Genomic DNA, 15,610 nt, shown 5'->3' with positions numbered 1-15,610 from the left:
TCTTAATAGGATGGTGATATTGGGGGGTGGGGCGCAGAGCTGTTCCATTCAGGTGTACTGTTCAGCTACTGTATTATTTCCCCCTTGAATGCCTAGAAATATATTAAATGTGATTCAAAAAAACATTGGGCATCTGGACCACAGTTCCCCAACCTGTTCTGTTGTCAAACCTCATATCCAGCTGCCTCAGTTGGGTTGATTCTACTTGGCCAGAAGTTATGTTGCAGAGGTTTGGACTAGATGACCCTTGGGGGTCCCTTCCAACTCTTATTTCTATGACCTTTCACTACTTTTCTTTTCCCCCTGTGTAGCTGCTCTGACAAAAAGGTTGGCCAAGGCTTGTGCAGCCGAGCAAGCGAAGCTGTGCCGGCAACCACTGGTGAGTTTTTACATTATCCCTCATTGCCCCGGGCTGCACCAGATCTTTCTATGTCCCATGTTGGAGGCCCAGACACAAGACCGATAAACAACAATAGCGTTATCAAGCCCGCAATGTGGGTTAAATGCATACAGGTTTATTTTGGCTCACAGCATAGTAGTCGTGCGTTTGCCCAGCTACACACCCACTGTAGCCTTCTGAAATGATAGAACGACTCAGCAAAATTTGACTTCTAGTAAGGAGATGTTGGTGTACAGGGGAGGGGGGGGAGGAAATCTAACCACTTTTATTACGAGTCCAAATACTGCACGGTATAATTTGTTCTTTGCTTATCAGCCCTGCCAAAAAAATGCTCATTAGTTACTTCCTGATAAAAGGTATTGGAACAATTTTTAGGGAAGCATAATGAAATTAAAATTAAAGAAGAAATAGAGTTATTGGGAATCAGTGTAGATGGTTTAGCTGAAGCAGATCGGAATTATAAGCAACTCAAATGAATTTTAGGTTGCTTATTTTGCTACCCAAAGGTGTATACAACATTTACACTAGTACAAAATCATTCTGTTCTCTGGGCTGACAAAACACGCGCATCAAGAGCTAAAGAGATGGGCCAAAGGAAAACACATTTGGAATGGAAGAATTGTCATGGTTAAAATTAAAAGGCTGACAATATTTTTGTTGCCTTTTCTGACTTTCTTGTAGTTCTGTATAAAAACTAGGGCCCCATCAGCACTGTCAACATGCACACATATTTACAGACAGGAGCATGGAATGTCATCCTCGATCTAACCTGTTGCCCTCTTTCAGGAGGACTGCACGTCAGTTACATAATTGGAGGCCTCCTCAGTATATTGATCATTCTGCTGCTAATTGGTGCTGTGATTATATACAGGTAATTTCCTTGCCCTAGTCCCTCTGTGCTTCTGAATTCATCTTTTGGTTGGACTACTTCTGACAAAGCCCAGGCCTTCCTTGCTGTAGTTAAAAACTCCTCATTGGAACCAATGCCAAAGGAAATAGGCATGTTGGTCTGCAACAGGTGTGGTGGTGGCATTCCTGGAGACGTAACTGGAGTAAAAAGCAAAGTTGTAACCATAAACAAGGGAGGCTGAGGTGCTAATGCTCCTAAATTACAGTTCTTGCATAATGTTGCGGGCAGCTCCCCCTCCTCTTTCATTTGCCTCTGAAAAAAATGACAGCATTAGTTTCAGGGAGCAGTGAAGAGCAGTTTTAACTGCAACAAATACTCAATTTTATTTTTGCCCGTAGAACATTTTGCATGAATGTGATCTCTCTTACCGTGTTTCTCCAAAAATAAGACACCGACTTATATTTATTTTTCCTCAAAAAAAACAACAACCACGGTGGCTTATTTTCAGGGGATGTCTTATTTTTTTTATTTAAAAAACAAGGTTAAACTGCCTATCACTATGGCTTATTTTCGGGGTATGGCATATTTTTGGGGTATGGCTTATTTTTGGAGAAACATGGTACTTATCAGTGGAATTGCCCCTGATTTTCCCACAAGTAAATAGATTTTTGCTGCCTCCCATGAGTGCAGTCATGATTTGCTATCTGAGATGTTTGCAATCTGATATAAAATACTTACTTATGGTTTGAGAAAGGAAAAAAATGCAAGACCATAGTTATTTTTCAGTTAGAGTAGTAGTGCAGAGTAGGGCTTTAGCTGTTGAGGCTCTTTGTTGACAGTTGTGTTCCTGCAGGCACAAGAAGTCCAAGTTCACAGATCCTAGCCTGGGCAACCTTACCTACAGTAACCCTTCTTATCGGACATCTACCCAAGAGGTAAAGATTGAAACAGTTCCCAAGCCAGCCATGTATAACCAGCTATGCTATAAGGAGGTAAGAGATTCCTTTAGAACGAGTCATCTGTGTCAAGGCACTGTGGTTTTAAACATCAAATTGCAATGAGCCTAACTAATTTGTCTTATTCTCATCAGTCCTAGCTACCCTAAAGAACCCTGTCCTTCACCTCTCACATTATTAGAAGGCCACTGACATGACTCATACAGGTTAACCAGCAATACTATTTATTTGATGCTTTTGTCTTGGGGCACCTGTTGCCCAAAGGAAATGAAGAGTTCACTTATTCAGAGTTTTAATTCCTCTATTTAGCCAAAAAGAAAAAAGAAAAATGGGTCGGGAGAGAGGAGGAAATGAGTCAAATTCTTAGTCACAGTTTCTGCGAATGGCCATTTGGAGTGGAAAAGTTAATGGAGAGGAGGTGCCAGAAGTTGCTGTCCTCCCAGCTGTTGGAGTGGCCCTGCATCCCTTCTCTTCCATCCTCTGCTGCAGCCTGATGGCAGGTGACAGTTGATGGAGGGAAGAGTCAGGCTTCTCAGCAGAGCTCGGGGTGATGCTGCTGCACCTCTTCTCTTCCCCTTCTCCGGTTCAGGCCGATGTAAGATGACACACTCCCAGTTCCCACCCCAGTGCCTAGTGGGGTCCCTGTACTTCAGTAGTCATGAATAGCTAGACAGATGCGCCTGTGCACTGCATGGATCACCAGTAGGAGGGAGAGCAGACTAATGGGAAATTGTTGTATTTGGAAGGGCACGTGATGGGCTGTGGTGTCTCAAAGCACTTAGTCTCTCTGTCTTTCCTCCTCAGCATCTTTCTCACCCCCCTGATAGCCTTTCACCATTCCTCTTTTGACCTGCCCACAGCCTCATATCAGGTATCACAGCTCTGCATTTGTGCAGCCTCTGCCTGCCTTATTCCTGTAGTGCTGATGAGTGGCCTAACGCTGTGTCTTACATTACTTGCTTCTTGGCTGGCTTTCTCTCCCTCTCTTTGTGTGTGTGTGCATGTGTGGCACACGCACCCCTGAAATACTTGTGTGTTTGTGTGCTGAGAAAGAAAAGTGTTTTTGCCTTGGTTAAGTAATTTAAACTGCTTAGAACTTTACAAAATCTTTGTACCCCACCATCATACACATGCACGGTATGATCAGTAAAGAGGTTCCCCCCCCCCCCGGAATTGGTGAAGCACAGTTATTGCTAATTTTCCTTGCCTCTTTCCTCTCCTCCATGTCGAATTTGTGTGCACCTTGCTGTTTTTATGAGAGTGTTCTCTGAATCTTTGCTATTTTAACATAATTACTGATTGGACTGGTATGTGCAACGCTTCTTAACTTCAGTGTTTATACCCATCAGACACATTTTTGTGTTGAATTAACCAGCGTTGGCTTCTGTGTCCCATTCAAATACAGACAACATTTTTCAACTGTTTCCACTACATTTCCTGTACTTTTGTGTGCTTAGAACAAAGCTCAGGATACAGGAGGGTGACTTTAAGAAGCATCTAGTGCACCCCCACCAGATGCTGTTGGGCTCAGACTCCTATCATCCCTGGTGTAGTGGGAGACGCCCTTCTAACAGTCAATGCCTGCGTTCTCATAATCTAACCTGCAGTGGCCATTCTGGAGCTGAATCTTAAGACAGTCTCCTGGTTTAATGCTTGGTTTTGCCAGTGCTCCTTTTCACTACTCATGATTTGGGAGATATTACTTGTCCTCCTAGTTTATTCACTACCTGTATCATCTTTTATTTTCATGAGTTGATGGGATGCACAGTTTGTAATGGAATTGCCAGCAACAGCTGGTCTGCTAGGAATTGCAGCGCGTGATGCATCTAGATAGTATTTCATGCACGCAGACATTTGAGTGGCAAACCTGTGAAAGGTAGCTCTCTTTTCTGGTGTTCCATCCCATGACCCTGGGATTTTTGCTCCCTTTCTTAAGATAGGTCAGGGACCTCCACAATGAAAGAAAACGCCTGTGTGGTAGGAAGATAGGTGTCAATAACATTTTTGTCTCCAGTGGGTGGGTTTTGCTAGCTTTTGAGATCTACTTTAGCACCATATTTGGGGGGTCAGAAACTGTTTTTTCTTGCCTCTGTTCGGTTTGGCTAGTGACCTTCCCTCCCCTGCTGCGCCCAATATTACCATAGTGTGTGGTTACACCTGGTTATGTGGAGCACCTGGAGTCATTTTTTCTGTAAGCGCTTCCTGCTTCATGGCTGTGTGGGCTTGGTGGGTGGACAGCCCTGTCTAACAAGCAGAAAGTCGCAGTGGTCATCTCTTTAGCCCCTCCCAGGTGTACAATGTGACTTTATTCACATAGCAGGAACCAGTCTCTTGCGGGTTTTCTGCACTTCAGTGTTCTGCCTCCTGCTTTTTCCTCTTCCACTCGCACATCTCATGTGATTGTCTCTGTCCACAGGCCGGCCCTGATCACAGTTACAGCAAGGAAAAGATCAAGATTGTGGAAGGGATATGCCTCTTGTCCAGCGATGAATCGGAGTGGGACGACTTGAAACAGATACGGAGCTCTCGGGGGTGTATCCTCCGTGACCACGTCTGCATGAAGACTGACACGGTCTCTATCCAAGCCAGCTCCGGCTCGCTGGATGACACCGAAACTGAGCAGCTGCTGCAGGAGGAGCAGTCGGAATGCAGCAGCATCAACGCGGCAGCGACCCCTGAGCGCCGCGGCTCCCTTCCAGACACAGGCTGGAAGCACCAGCGCAAACCCTCAACAGAGAGTGATGTCTAAAGCACACAATGAGATGCTTGTCCCTCCTCTGTCACCTGTCGCACTGATGAGATAGGATCTTGCCCGCAATTCCAGGAGGAACTCAAAAGAGACTTGCCTCTGTGTCACACAGAGCCCAGAGACTTTCTTTCTGAGAGGAGCCTGAGCTTAAACTGCCTTTGTGGCAGGTGGGAGACAACCTAGAGACTCTCTTGGCTCCACTGTTCATTGATGTTTATTTATATGTCCCCTTTTGCTAGAAGCTGTGGTGTTGAATTCAGCAGCAGCTTTCCCAGCAGCTTTCATTCGGTCTAGTGCGCCAGCTAGCCATGGACTCCACGCCACCAGGGAGGGATGAGAGTTTCTGAAGTTCCCTGCTCCTGATACTACTACCTTTCTTCAGAGTCTGCTGGCACTAACTAGATTTTGCACTGCGCTCTTTCTGTCTTAAATGAAAGGGTTTGGGGCCAGGTAGAAGTGCCTGAAGTGAGAAAGGTGATGTAACAGTGGGTCACTTTTGCAGATGCTTGTGTGGGGAGAGCAAACGACACTAAATTACCATGACCATCTTTTTTTTAAGCTGTGGGAAAACACCTGTGAAATCCAACCTAGGGTGTCAGGGGTTCAGAGGGTAAAGCATTTGAGCCTGTTGCTGGCAACAGAGGTCGCTCCTGCCACAGTTCGGTGTGGCAGAATGCCCACTCCCTTCCTAAAACACACTTCTGGTTTTTTCAGATTGAACTTAACACATCTGTTCCCTGGAGGGACGACTCGCTGTTTTTATTGCACTTCCCATTAGCTTTGACTTCCGAGGAAAGCGCCGGGTGCAATGGTATTTTATCATAACCTTCCTTAGTTAGTCAAGTCACAGGCCCATCCTGTGGAAATGTGTGCTACTGAAAACAATGTTAGCCTGTGGAACACAAGTGGGCAATATGTTTTATTTGTTTGTCTGTTTTGGAAATGGAATATAATTGGTCAGTCAGGTGCAAGTTCCAGCTGCAACATGCTGCTGGACAAACCCAGTAGGGGACATTTTCTAAGCCTTTTCTTGCCAGCGTTCTCTTTGGAAGTTCTGGGAGGGTGGGTCTGCTCGCACCTTCTTCTAGGATCTGCTGTGTGGGTTGAGTAGTGTGGTGTCAAAAAGTGGGTGTGTGCAATTTGAGAGATGATGAACGTGTGTGGCTAGGCAAAGGCAGGCAAGGGAGTAAGGCAGGGCACCAGAACTGTTTGACTGTATAAAGTTCCTTTCCTCCTCAATGCAACTAGGCTAAGATTTCCATGCTATGAAGGGAGAACCAAGGCTAAAAAACGGCCTTTTCAAAATGTTTTGCAGGTGGTGGTTTGTGCAACCAAAGACTTCCTCCACCAGTTCCAGACATGATTTGGCAAGATAGTACTTACATTGCAGGGAAGTTTTATTCAGAGCTGATAACCACATTATTTATTCTCTGGGAATATGCACCACTATCCTCTCATCTTGCTCCTGCAAGTGCCTCTCTTGTGATTCACGCATGATGCACAGACTGTGCTTGTGTGAGTGTGACACTCGGACGAGCAGCACAGGTTCCCTGTGGCTAAACAGTTACGTGATCTGATTGCTTCCTCTCGTCTAGTCCAAGCAGGGAGGAAGGGAGCAAGCATTTAAAAAACCAGTGATGCAACTCTAGCAACCTGCCCCCTTGCGGCTTTCTGTCTATAATAGGTCTATATTCCCGCCAACAAGGCAACCCTCCCCCTTATGTGTCCTATTGAGTTAAATATTTTATTGCACACCTAAAACCATGATACATGAATATGACAATTGTGCATTTTTAATCACATTCATCGAAGGAGTCCATGCACAAGAAAGCTAGGGTGGGTGATGCATTTGTACAGTGGCAATTGTGTTGGTTGCTGCGTAGTATGTGAAGCAGTTATAAGTAGTGCATCTTTGTCACAGACAACTTTTCCTTCTAGGTGGTCCACAGCAGACATGTCATGCTTCTGCCTATTTCCTTTACCATCTCCATCCCTGCTCACCTCTGCTATTTCCATCATGTTTCTTTACATTTGCTGGCAATCCTCTGTTGCCTTCGCCCACACATATTGGGCATGTTTGCACACACTCAGTATTGTAAAAACAAAACAGTGGAATTTTGGGTTGCAGCAGGAACCGTGCAAGCCAGTCTTGGTGCAAGATCGGCATTCCTGACAATTAACCCCAACCTTTCCCAACTTGTAGCCGGGAAAACCTCTTGCTTTCTCATCTTGAGGAAGGTATAAATTAAAATTATTTTGGGAGCAGAGTTTTGTATTTCAAGAAAACATGCATAAAGCTCTACTTTTGCAGAATCACACAGCAAAATCAACCTGTGCTTAAAAGTTTCAGTACTTGTGAGCAAGTCTTTCTAGGACATGTTTATATTCTTCCATCAAAGACTCTCTTGTTCTGACTGTCCAACCTCAGAACTGTTTTCCTGTTTTACCTGCTATTAATTACTCTCTTTCCATTTATTTGCATGCTTGCTTTACAGCATTTATTGTGCTTTGCTCTCCTAGCTGTCCTTGTGAACTAAGAGTTGCATTCATTGCTGTCTCTGTATCAGCAGAAAAGTCTTTTCTCTGTGCAATAAGACTTCACTTTCCTCTCTTCGCCCTTGCATCCACTCAAAATCTGCTCCAGAGTTTGGGGGGGGGGTGTGGGGACTGTGGGAGATGAGAGAAGAATGTGAAGTTCTGTTGTGCGAGCAAAAGTCCATTTGTGCAGCATTGGATTCCACCCTAAGTCTCTCATACTTTCAAAGAGATCCATGTATTGAACCACACCAGCTCTTGTGCCTGCATTCATAAGTCCCTAAGTGACTTCCACCCCCACCGTGGTGTTTTACCATATTCTCTGCATTCTCTTCTTTCAGCCATTATTTTCCATTGGCATCTGATTCTGACCCATCCGAAAAGATAGAACTTGAGGATCGGAAATGTAAAAACGGCAGCTTAAAGTCCAAATTAAACCAATTAGCTGTATTTATGTTATTAAAACCGCTCATCTACAGGAGTCATCCACACTAGGCTCACTTTATTTTGGGGAAGTCTGGTGAGGGGAGACCAAAAAAAAACCCTGTAAAAGAATGTGGAGAGCACTTGCAGGAAGGCAAACAGTTACGCACCCTGCCTAGCCCGCTGATGTTCTCTTGAAAATGCAGTAGCATGACAAGGGACTTTGGCTTGAGGAGATCTCTCATTTACATCAATTATATCAATTTCATGGGCCATGAAATGGTAATATGAACAAGGGCAAAGTCAAGCATAGCCCTTTTGAAAAAGAGAGCACTGGAGAGACATTGTGCTAGTTGTATCTTGGTGCCTTTTCGGTTATAGAGGCAATGTAGGAGGCTGGACTAGATCACTTTGGGATCCCTTGCTGTTGTGCATCCCTATGAAATGTTGGTTAGAACTGGGGCTTGGAGCAATGTTGTTACTAGGCTTTCCCCCTACCTCCTGGGGAATATGTTAGATTTTAATTTAAGTATATTTATTTGGGTTGGCTCCACTGAAGCTTCCTCAGGCTGAAGATGAGGAAGACAAGTCTCGGCAAGATCTGTGAGGATAGGGTAGCCCTGCTGCTGAAACCATGGACAAAATTAAGGCCATGTGCATTTGAAAAAAGTTTATAGGAAAGATGAAGCCAGCCATCTGGCACTGATGAAGGCCACGAGGCCAGGGCGAAGTGTTGAATATAGGCAGTTGCAATTAGAAGAAACAATATTAAAAACGGGGGCTGGGAAATAATTGAAAAAATACTTGTCCTCTTACAAGTTCAGTAAATCAACAGAGAGTGTGCCACTGCCACTAATGTCTCCACTTGTCTTTCTGCAACTTTTTTTTTATTGCACATTCCAGTCTACAGACTACACAATGACCTCCTTTTTCAAACCCCTTCCCTTGACCTATCTGACCCCTAGCAGCCCTCATAATGGGCGCAGAAGATTGGAAGAATGGTACCTACAGCTTTACTCCTACTTGTGAAGTAAGCAGTGATGAGATGTGCAAGCAGCCTTTGGCCAATGCTGCTGGTTATATGGGACTCTTCACCGCAAATGCTGATGAAGCAAAGTCTCATTGCTCTTGGACTTTGCAGAATGTGGAAAGCCAGAAGTGGGGACAATCTCGTGAGCACTGATTAACTATGTAAAAAGAACATCCTGCCTGTGTCTGTCTTGTGCTGTTGGCAGCAATTTCCCTACCTTTCTGTGTAATGGTTTTAAATGTTACTCACTGGAGAGATTGGATTCCCCCCCCCCCCCGTTATTTAACTACTATGTTCAGTATTTTAGGTTTGATGATAATTTAATATAAATTTAGCTTTTCTTAATCGCTCTGCTGGACTTGTGAGTTGTGAATCATGAATGCTACCCAAACAGACCACATGAAGGCTCATCTCGTGCGACTGAGTTGGGACCAGAGCAAGCAGATCCCATCACACCTCACCTTTGAAGAAACAACTGGTTTAGGATTTGAGTGAAAGCAGGGGAATGGGAATTAACTGTTACAAATATTACATATGGCAGGTTATGGCACTGCCAAGGACTAACGCCAGAAATGTCTGAAGCTCAAATTAGTAGGGCTGCTGCTTGCTTCCCTCTGGTATTAGCTTGGCATTTCATAGAGCCTATTACGACCCCATGAAGCTTAGAGGGTTTTTGCATTTCTCATGCTGGCAATTTAAATGTTTACAAATGAATTGCTTAGAATGTACACACTACTGCTTCTTGTCCCTTACATTTCTGTGCTTCCCTTTTAGTTCAGTGTGTGTCCCTATTTCTCAATATACTGATTGATCCCAGAATCATGAGTCAAAAACCAAATTGAAAGTTTACAGTGCTTTACTACATTTCTAGATGAGCAGATTTACAATAATTCAAAACATGAAATGATTCTTACAAATAAAATGAGAACTTACAGAATAATGACTAATTACCTTATTAGCTTCCTTAATAAATCTAAACACTAGTCTAATTTAAAAATAATTACTAACCAAAGTTTGTAGCTACTTAGACAATTAATTTCTATTAACCTGTCCAAGTTTGTTCCTACGGTAGTTACACACTTCACAGCTGGTATTGATGTAGAGAAGCCATTTTTAGTCCAGAAGCAATTATTTGACCATTTTGAGGTCCATTCTGTTAATGGACAAAACTAATACTTGCAGCTTCAAACTTTAAACATCGAGTACCTAACTGCCCCAGACTAATTTTGTGGATTTGATGACACCTGCAGCTGCATCCATAACTTGACATCCTTTGCCAAATAACAGATCCAGATGGCTTTTCCCCATCTGCTGGTGGGTCAGCTTTGACCTTGGCAATGATGTTTTTGGCATGGATTTTCTGTCCTGCCTTGCACCCAGTTTCTCAAGTGTAGATGTAAAATAATGTACCCCTTGTGGTGAAAGGGGGGGTGAGGAAAGCCCCCCTTCCTTGCCCCCCCTTTCCCAGTCCTCCTAATTCAAGGTAGAATGGAGAGAAGCAGGGCAACGAGGTAGAAAAGCTGCCACCAGCCTAGGCTGCACAGTCCTGGGCCACTATGGCGCAGGCAGAAACTCAACTGGTGGGGTCGAGCAGGCAGACACTGGGTTTTAGCTTTGCAGCTGGAGAACAAGAAGCAAGAAGACAAAGTTGTCTTTCCAGGATTTAGTCAAAGAGAGAATAACTACTAAAAATGGTTACACAGTTCTTAAGAAAAGTTACAAGCGCTTAAAATAATAACGTCGTTTATTATTGCTGACTAATACGTATATGCTTACTTAGAGATACTTGAAAACAAACAGAATCTCGGACCTCCTTCCCCTCAGGCAAGGACCCTCCGGGCACATGGCTTGACTTTTCATTCCAGAACAAAGACATTCAGCAAAACTACATTTCAAATCCCCCACCTTAACCTAAATAAGACAACCCACGAGGGATCTGAACAAATGAGCCAATCCAATTAGGGTTTCATATGCAGATCAAGCAATGATGAGGTGATAAGCATTCATCATGTATTGTCAAAAGAACAAGGCAGTGGATGGTTATATCATTCACTGGTTTGGGGTATGCAGATACTCCCTTTTGCATTCCAAAAACAACCTTTGCCCCAGCAGGGTCTTTATTCACCCTAGGCTGGTAGACTCCTGACCCCAAATACGCCTCCCATGTAACAGATCTGGTGTTAGATAAGAGTTGGTTCCTGCCTTTAAAGGTGAAGGGACCCCTGACCATTAGGTCCAGTCGTGACCGACTCTGGGGTTGTGGCGCTCATCTCGCGTTATTGGCCGAGGGAGGTGGCGTACAGCTTCCAGGTCATGTGGCCAGCATGACAAAGCCGCTTCTGGCGAACCAGAGCAGCACACGGAAATGCCATTTACCTTCCCACTGTAGCGGTACCTATTTATCTACTTGCGCTTTGATGTGCTTTCAAACTGCTAGGTTGGCAGGAGCTGGGACCGAGCAAAGGGAGCTCACCCCATCACGGGGATTCGAACCACTGACCTGATCAGCAAGCCCTAGGCTCTGTGGTTTAACCCACAGCGCCACCTTCACAGTTAGGGAGCAATTGAACTGTCATAGAGACATCCATCTTAAAGGGGCCTGATACATTCCTAGGATGCTGGAGTTTGGACTCATCCCAGAATGCTCCACGATGAACCAAAGTTTAATATTCTAATACACAGATTTATCTGCCTCACTACACCCCCAAAGTTCAGTACAGTATATCATTAAATCAGCCATGTATCTTCTGTGCAGTGACACCCAAAGAGGCTTTGTGTTCAAATGGGAGCAGTTTCATCTTCTGAAGGCCAGCCTAAAAATCTTACTTCCAGCACTTGACATCTCAGCCTACATTCATCCTTAGATCTATATATTTCCTCAAAGCAAGGATAATAGATAATGGCAGCATATATATTTCAAAAATAGCAAAAATATGTGCCCCAAGCAGCATAAAATATGGTGATGCATCATGTAAGACCCTTGGGATAAATAGCAAAAATGATTTAACAGACACATCACATACACTGGCACAATATATATATTGTTTATATGCAGCAGATCCCTTCATTGGCCCTATAAGAAGTATATAATCAGTATTCACAAAAGGCAAGTTGCAGTGTAAAAATTCACAGTATCCTTCATAAAAATGTCCTATTTTGCATGGTCAGATGCGGAAGACATTTTTATTAACATTATTTTATTAACATTTCCACCTACACACAAGAACCTCAAGACTTAAGCTTTTGTGTAGCTGCAAAAAGAACACTTGGTATTGTTGGACTTTATTGGACTTTTCATTATTGTAGTTAATAAGTTTACTTACTGAGTATCAGATGAGAGAAATGGATATCTCATACCTGAGTATTCTTAATTTACTCTATAACACACAGCCATCTTAAAACATTATAATCACTAAAAAAAGATTTGGTTTACTCTTATTAGCCTGCATATAAATCTTGAAATACCAGCTCTGTACCCTTTGCAAGACTCTATATTAAAATAGAAACAATAGTGGACTTCTCCCATGCTGCTTAGGGATCTGCATATCATTATCCAATGAGTTACAGATACTAGAAATAACTTCCTTTCTCCTAGCAAAGAAAGGAAAAGAATGCAAATATCCTCATACTTGCTTGGTTGGTCCCATTCCCTAGTAGAGTGGATAAGAATATTTCTTATACATACATATTGAAATAACTTTGGTTACTTCCATGTCCATGAATATGGATTACAGTGGTACCTCTAGTTACAAACTTAATTTGTTCCAGAGGTCCGTTCTTAACCTGAAACTGTTCTTAGCTAGAGATGTGCTTTCGCTAATGGGGCCTTTTGTTGCCGTTGCGCCACCAGCACAATTTCCATTCTCATCCTGGGACAAAGTTCTCAACTCGAGGTAACTCTTCCAGGTTAGCGGAGTTTGTAACCTGAAGCATTTGTAACTCGAGGTACCATTGTATATGAGCAAAGATTCTGAATTATGCTGCTAGGTCATATAAACATTCTATTTAATTACAAACCAATACGTTTCAGTTGTTCTAAAAACCAGTAGAATCCATGTTTGTTTAGGAAATACATTAATTTCAAAATATGAAGCTTGATTAAATCGCTCCACCCTTAACCAGTGGGAATGTGCTATTCCAAACAAAGTGGAACTATCAACATATAATTCTATGTAAGAACACTGGCGATTCACTTATGGTAGACCTTTTACAGCGCTGGTCAGTGAATGTGAAATGAGAAAACAGCAAAATGCTTCTTTCCAAACAGCAGGATTCAGCTGTGGGACTGGCAATGGTCCATTCCAGTTTGTCTAAAAAGGCTCATTGTTCTTGTATCTTGCTATATCATACACATTCTGGCTGGAAAAAGCAGCTCTATTCATCCAGCCCTAGAAATTCTGCCATAGTTGACAAGGCTGTGCCTGCCACCTATCAAGACAGTAAGGGCAATTGCCAAACCACTTTACTCGGAGTAAACAGATTTGAATATTGGTACCAAGGAATCATGAAGACGGTTCATCTTCATATATCACCTTACCATAAGGTGGAGTTGAAAGTTAATCTAGTCAAATGGTGTTGAGTCTGTAAAGCATTTTCTAGAATTGGAAACACAACAATTCACATCCATACCAGGCCTGCCTTGCACTCAAAAATGTTCAGTACAGGTGAGACACCCATAACTACCTGATACAATTTCATTACAAGGCCAGAAGTAGGAGTAAAGATTGCCTGATGAGGTACGTGTTAATTTAGAAGTTTATAAGTGGTCCATGTTTCACAAGCATATAGTAAGGTTGGTAGTATAATAGCTTTGTAAACAAGCATTTTGGTTTCCCTACGAATGTCCCAGTCCTCCAACACTGCACTTCAATCAGGAGAAAGCCGCACTAGCAGAGCTCAGGCGATGCTGGATTTCGCCATCAATGTCGGCCCTTGTGGACCTAGGTAGGAGAAGTGATCAACATTTCCCAACATTACACCATTCCCCACTGTGGAAGGATGTGTGGATCCAGAATTGGCCTCCACGGTCACTTACGGACTCCTTGTTAAAACTGTGTTTATGAAAGACAATCTTACTCGGCTGCGAGTGATCGGCAAAGAAGAAGAATTTAGAAGACCTATTGTGTTCCAATGGAATAACTGCATTGGACTGCAGTCTTAATGTGACACAATTGTAACATCTACGCAACATACACAAATGGCATATTCAATTAAGAAAACTACAATGGGGAACAGATCATGTATCACACTCTGAATTGCTTCATTAGCTTTGGTATATACCAGTCTGATATGGATTAAAAAATGCAAAGCAGGATCCACAAAGGGATATACTGTAATAATAATACCCTTGTATCATTGGGAGACTCAGTACAGCCTAGAATCCTTCAAAGTACAGTAGTCCAAAAGAAATTGCATGCTTGAAGACTCATAGAAGTGTGTTTATTGTCTTACCAAATGCCAAGCAATCTTTTCTGTTCTGGAAGTCATACTCATTGTTAACTTAAATATAAATAGCCTGGAATCTTACCAGCAAGGTGCCTGAACCCACCAGTCATGTCATAATCAATAGCTGATTCCGGTAAAAATTCCAACTATTCATATAAAAAGTATTTGTATTACCCATTTTGCTGAACTTTATCAATTAAGTCTGAATGTAAACATTCGTGGGATAGAGGATATCCTTTTTAGAAACTGTTTTTGGTGTTGCTAATCTTAATTGCCTGCCCTAGGCTGATGATGGGCAACCATTAGTTGATTACTACCTAGGGATTCAGAAAACAGCTAAGTTTTACTTAATGGACCTAACTTAGTCATGTTGATTAATTTCTATGCTGAGTAAAACCTAGTGAAGACCTCCCCCTAAGGTTAAGAGGCAATGATAAATGTGTAAAAACAGAGTGAGTGCATCCGATAGGAGGTGGCTTGCTGCTTAATGACATCCACTGAGTTATATGGGATAATGTTCAAGGAGACAAAACTTGCATCTCAGCAGTGGGATACACAGGGCATCCTTTATTTATCTCTGTCCCACAATGTCTCCTTTATTTTCTCTCATATCAGGGATTGGTGTCCATCATTAATCACTCGCTGGAATTCAGTGTTTTATCACTTTATTATATAAAGAAGCAACAGAAGTGGGTGGGAGGAGAAGGACACAGGACACCTCTTTTCTTGGGCACTCCTGAAAAAGACCAGGAGACAGGAGAGGAAGAGGCATGTTGCCTCCACTCCAGAGGCTTCAGGATAGCTTTAGGTTTAGAAGTGGTGGGAATTAGCAAGCTTTCTAGTTTTTCAAAACTGATCAGACAATAAAGAACGACACCTTCATTAGGGAAAAAAGTGTGCAAGCTTTTGAGATCCTCAAGACCCTTCAGCAGGCTGGATGATCTGCAAAAAGAAATGGGGGAGAGGAGAGAAACGGATAACACTGGATATATACACACACCACTATGCATGCATGAGTAGGGCAGAAACAAGTCACGTAGAGTTTGTAAGTAAATGTGTATATGACTGCTGCCTTAGGTTAGGCTGCATTTGGTGCAAAAATGACTAGGTTGCACCAAAGACAAGTGAGAGTGAAAATACAAACCGAAAAACTGCTAGTGCTTACTATTCTCTGCACTGGTAGCCTTTACTTCAACCTGAAAGCTTTTTGCACAAAGCAAAA

The 15,610-nt window shown here is 42.9% G+C and overlaps 1 protein-coding gene across 3 annotated transcripts in view; it reads left to right on the top strand.

Moving 5' to 3' along the window:
• The window catches only part of LRP4 (LDL receptor related protein 4), a 99,908-nt gene extending 91,929 nt beyond the window's left edge, over nucleotides 1-7,979 (top strand). For 2 of the 3 annotated variants that reach the window (XM_035115078.3, XM_035115069.3), the window contains exons 35-38: nucleotides 312-379; nucleotides 1,187-1,271; nucleotides 2,104-2,242; nucleotides 4,623-7,979. In XM_035115078.3, the coding sequence (XP_034970969.3) occupies nucleotides 312-379; nucleotides 1,187-1,271; nucleotides 2,104-2,242; nucleotides 4,623-4,955 (625 nt within the window). In that variant the 3' untranslated portion in view covers nucleotides 4,956-7,979. Of the gene's footprint in view, nucleotides 1-311; nucleotides 380-1,186; nucleotides 1,272-2,103; nucleotides 2,243-3,010; nucleotides 3,078-4,622 lie in introns of all 3 variants that reach the window. The other variant, XM_035115085.3, reaches the window with a different exon arrangement.
• Nucleotides 7,980-15,610: the final 7,631 nt, after the last annotated feature.

Source organism: Zootoca vivipara, chromosome 1, assembly GCF_965207765.1.
Source record: "Zootoca vivipara chromosome 1, rZooViv2.hap1.1, whole genome shotgun sequence".
In the NCBI taxonomy this organism is placed as follows: domain Eukaryota; kingdom Metazoa; phylum Chordata; class Lepidosauria; order Squamata; family Lacertidae; genus Zootoca; species Zootoca vivipara.
This window is presented reverse-complemented; position numbering and strand designations above follow the sequence as displayed.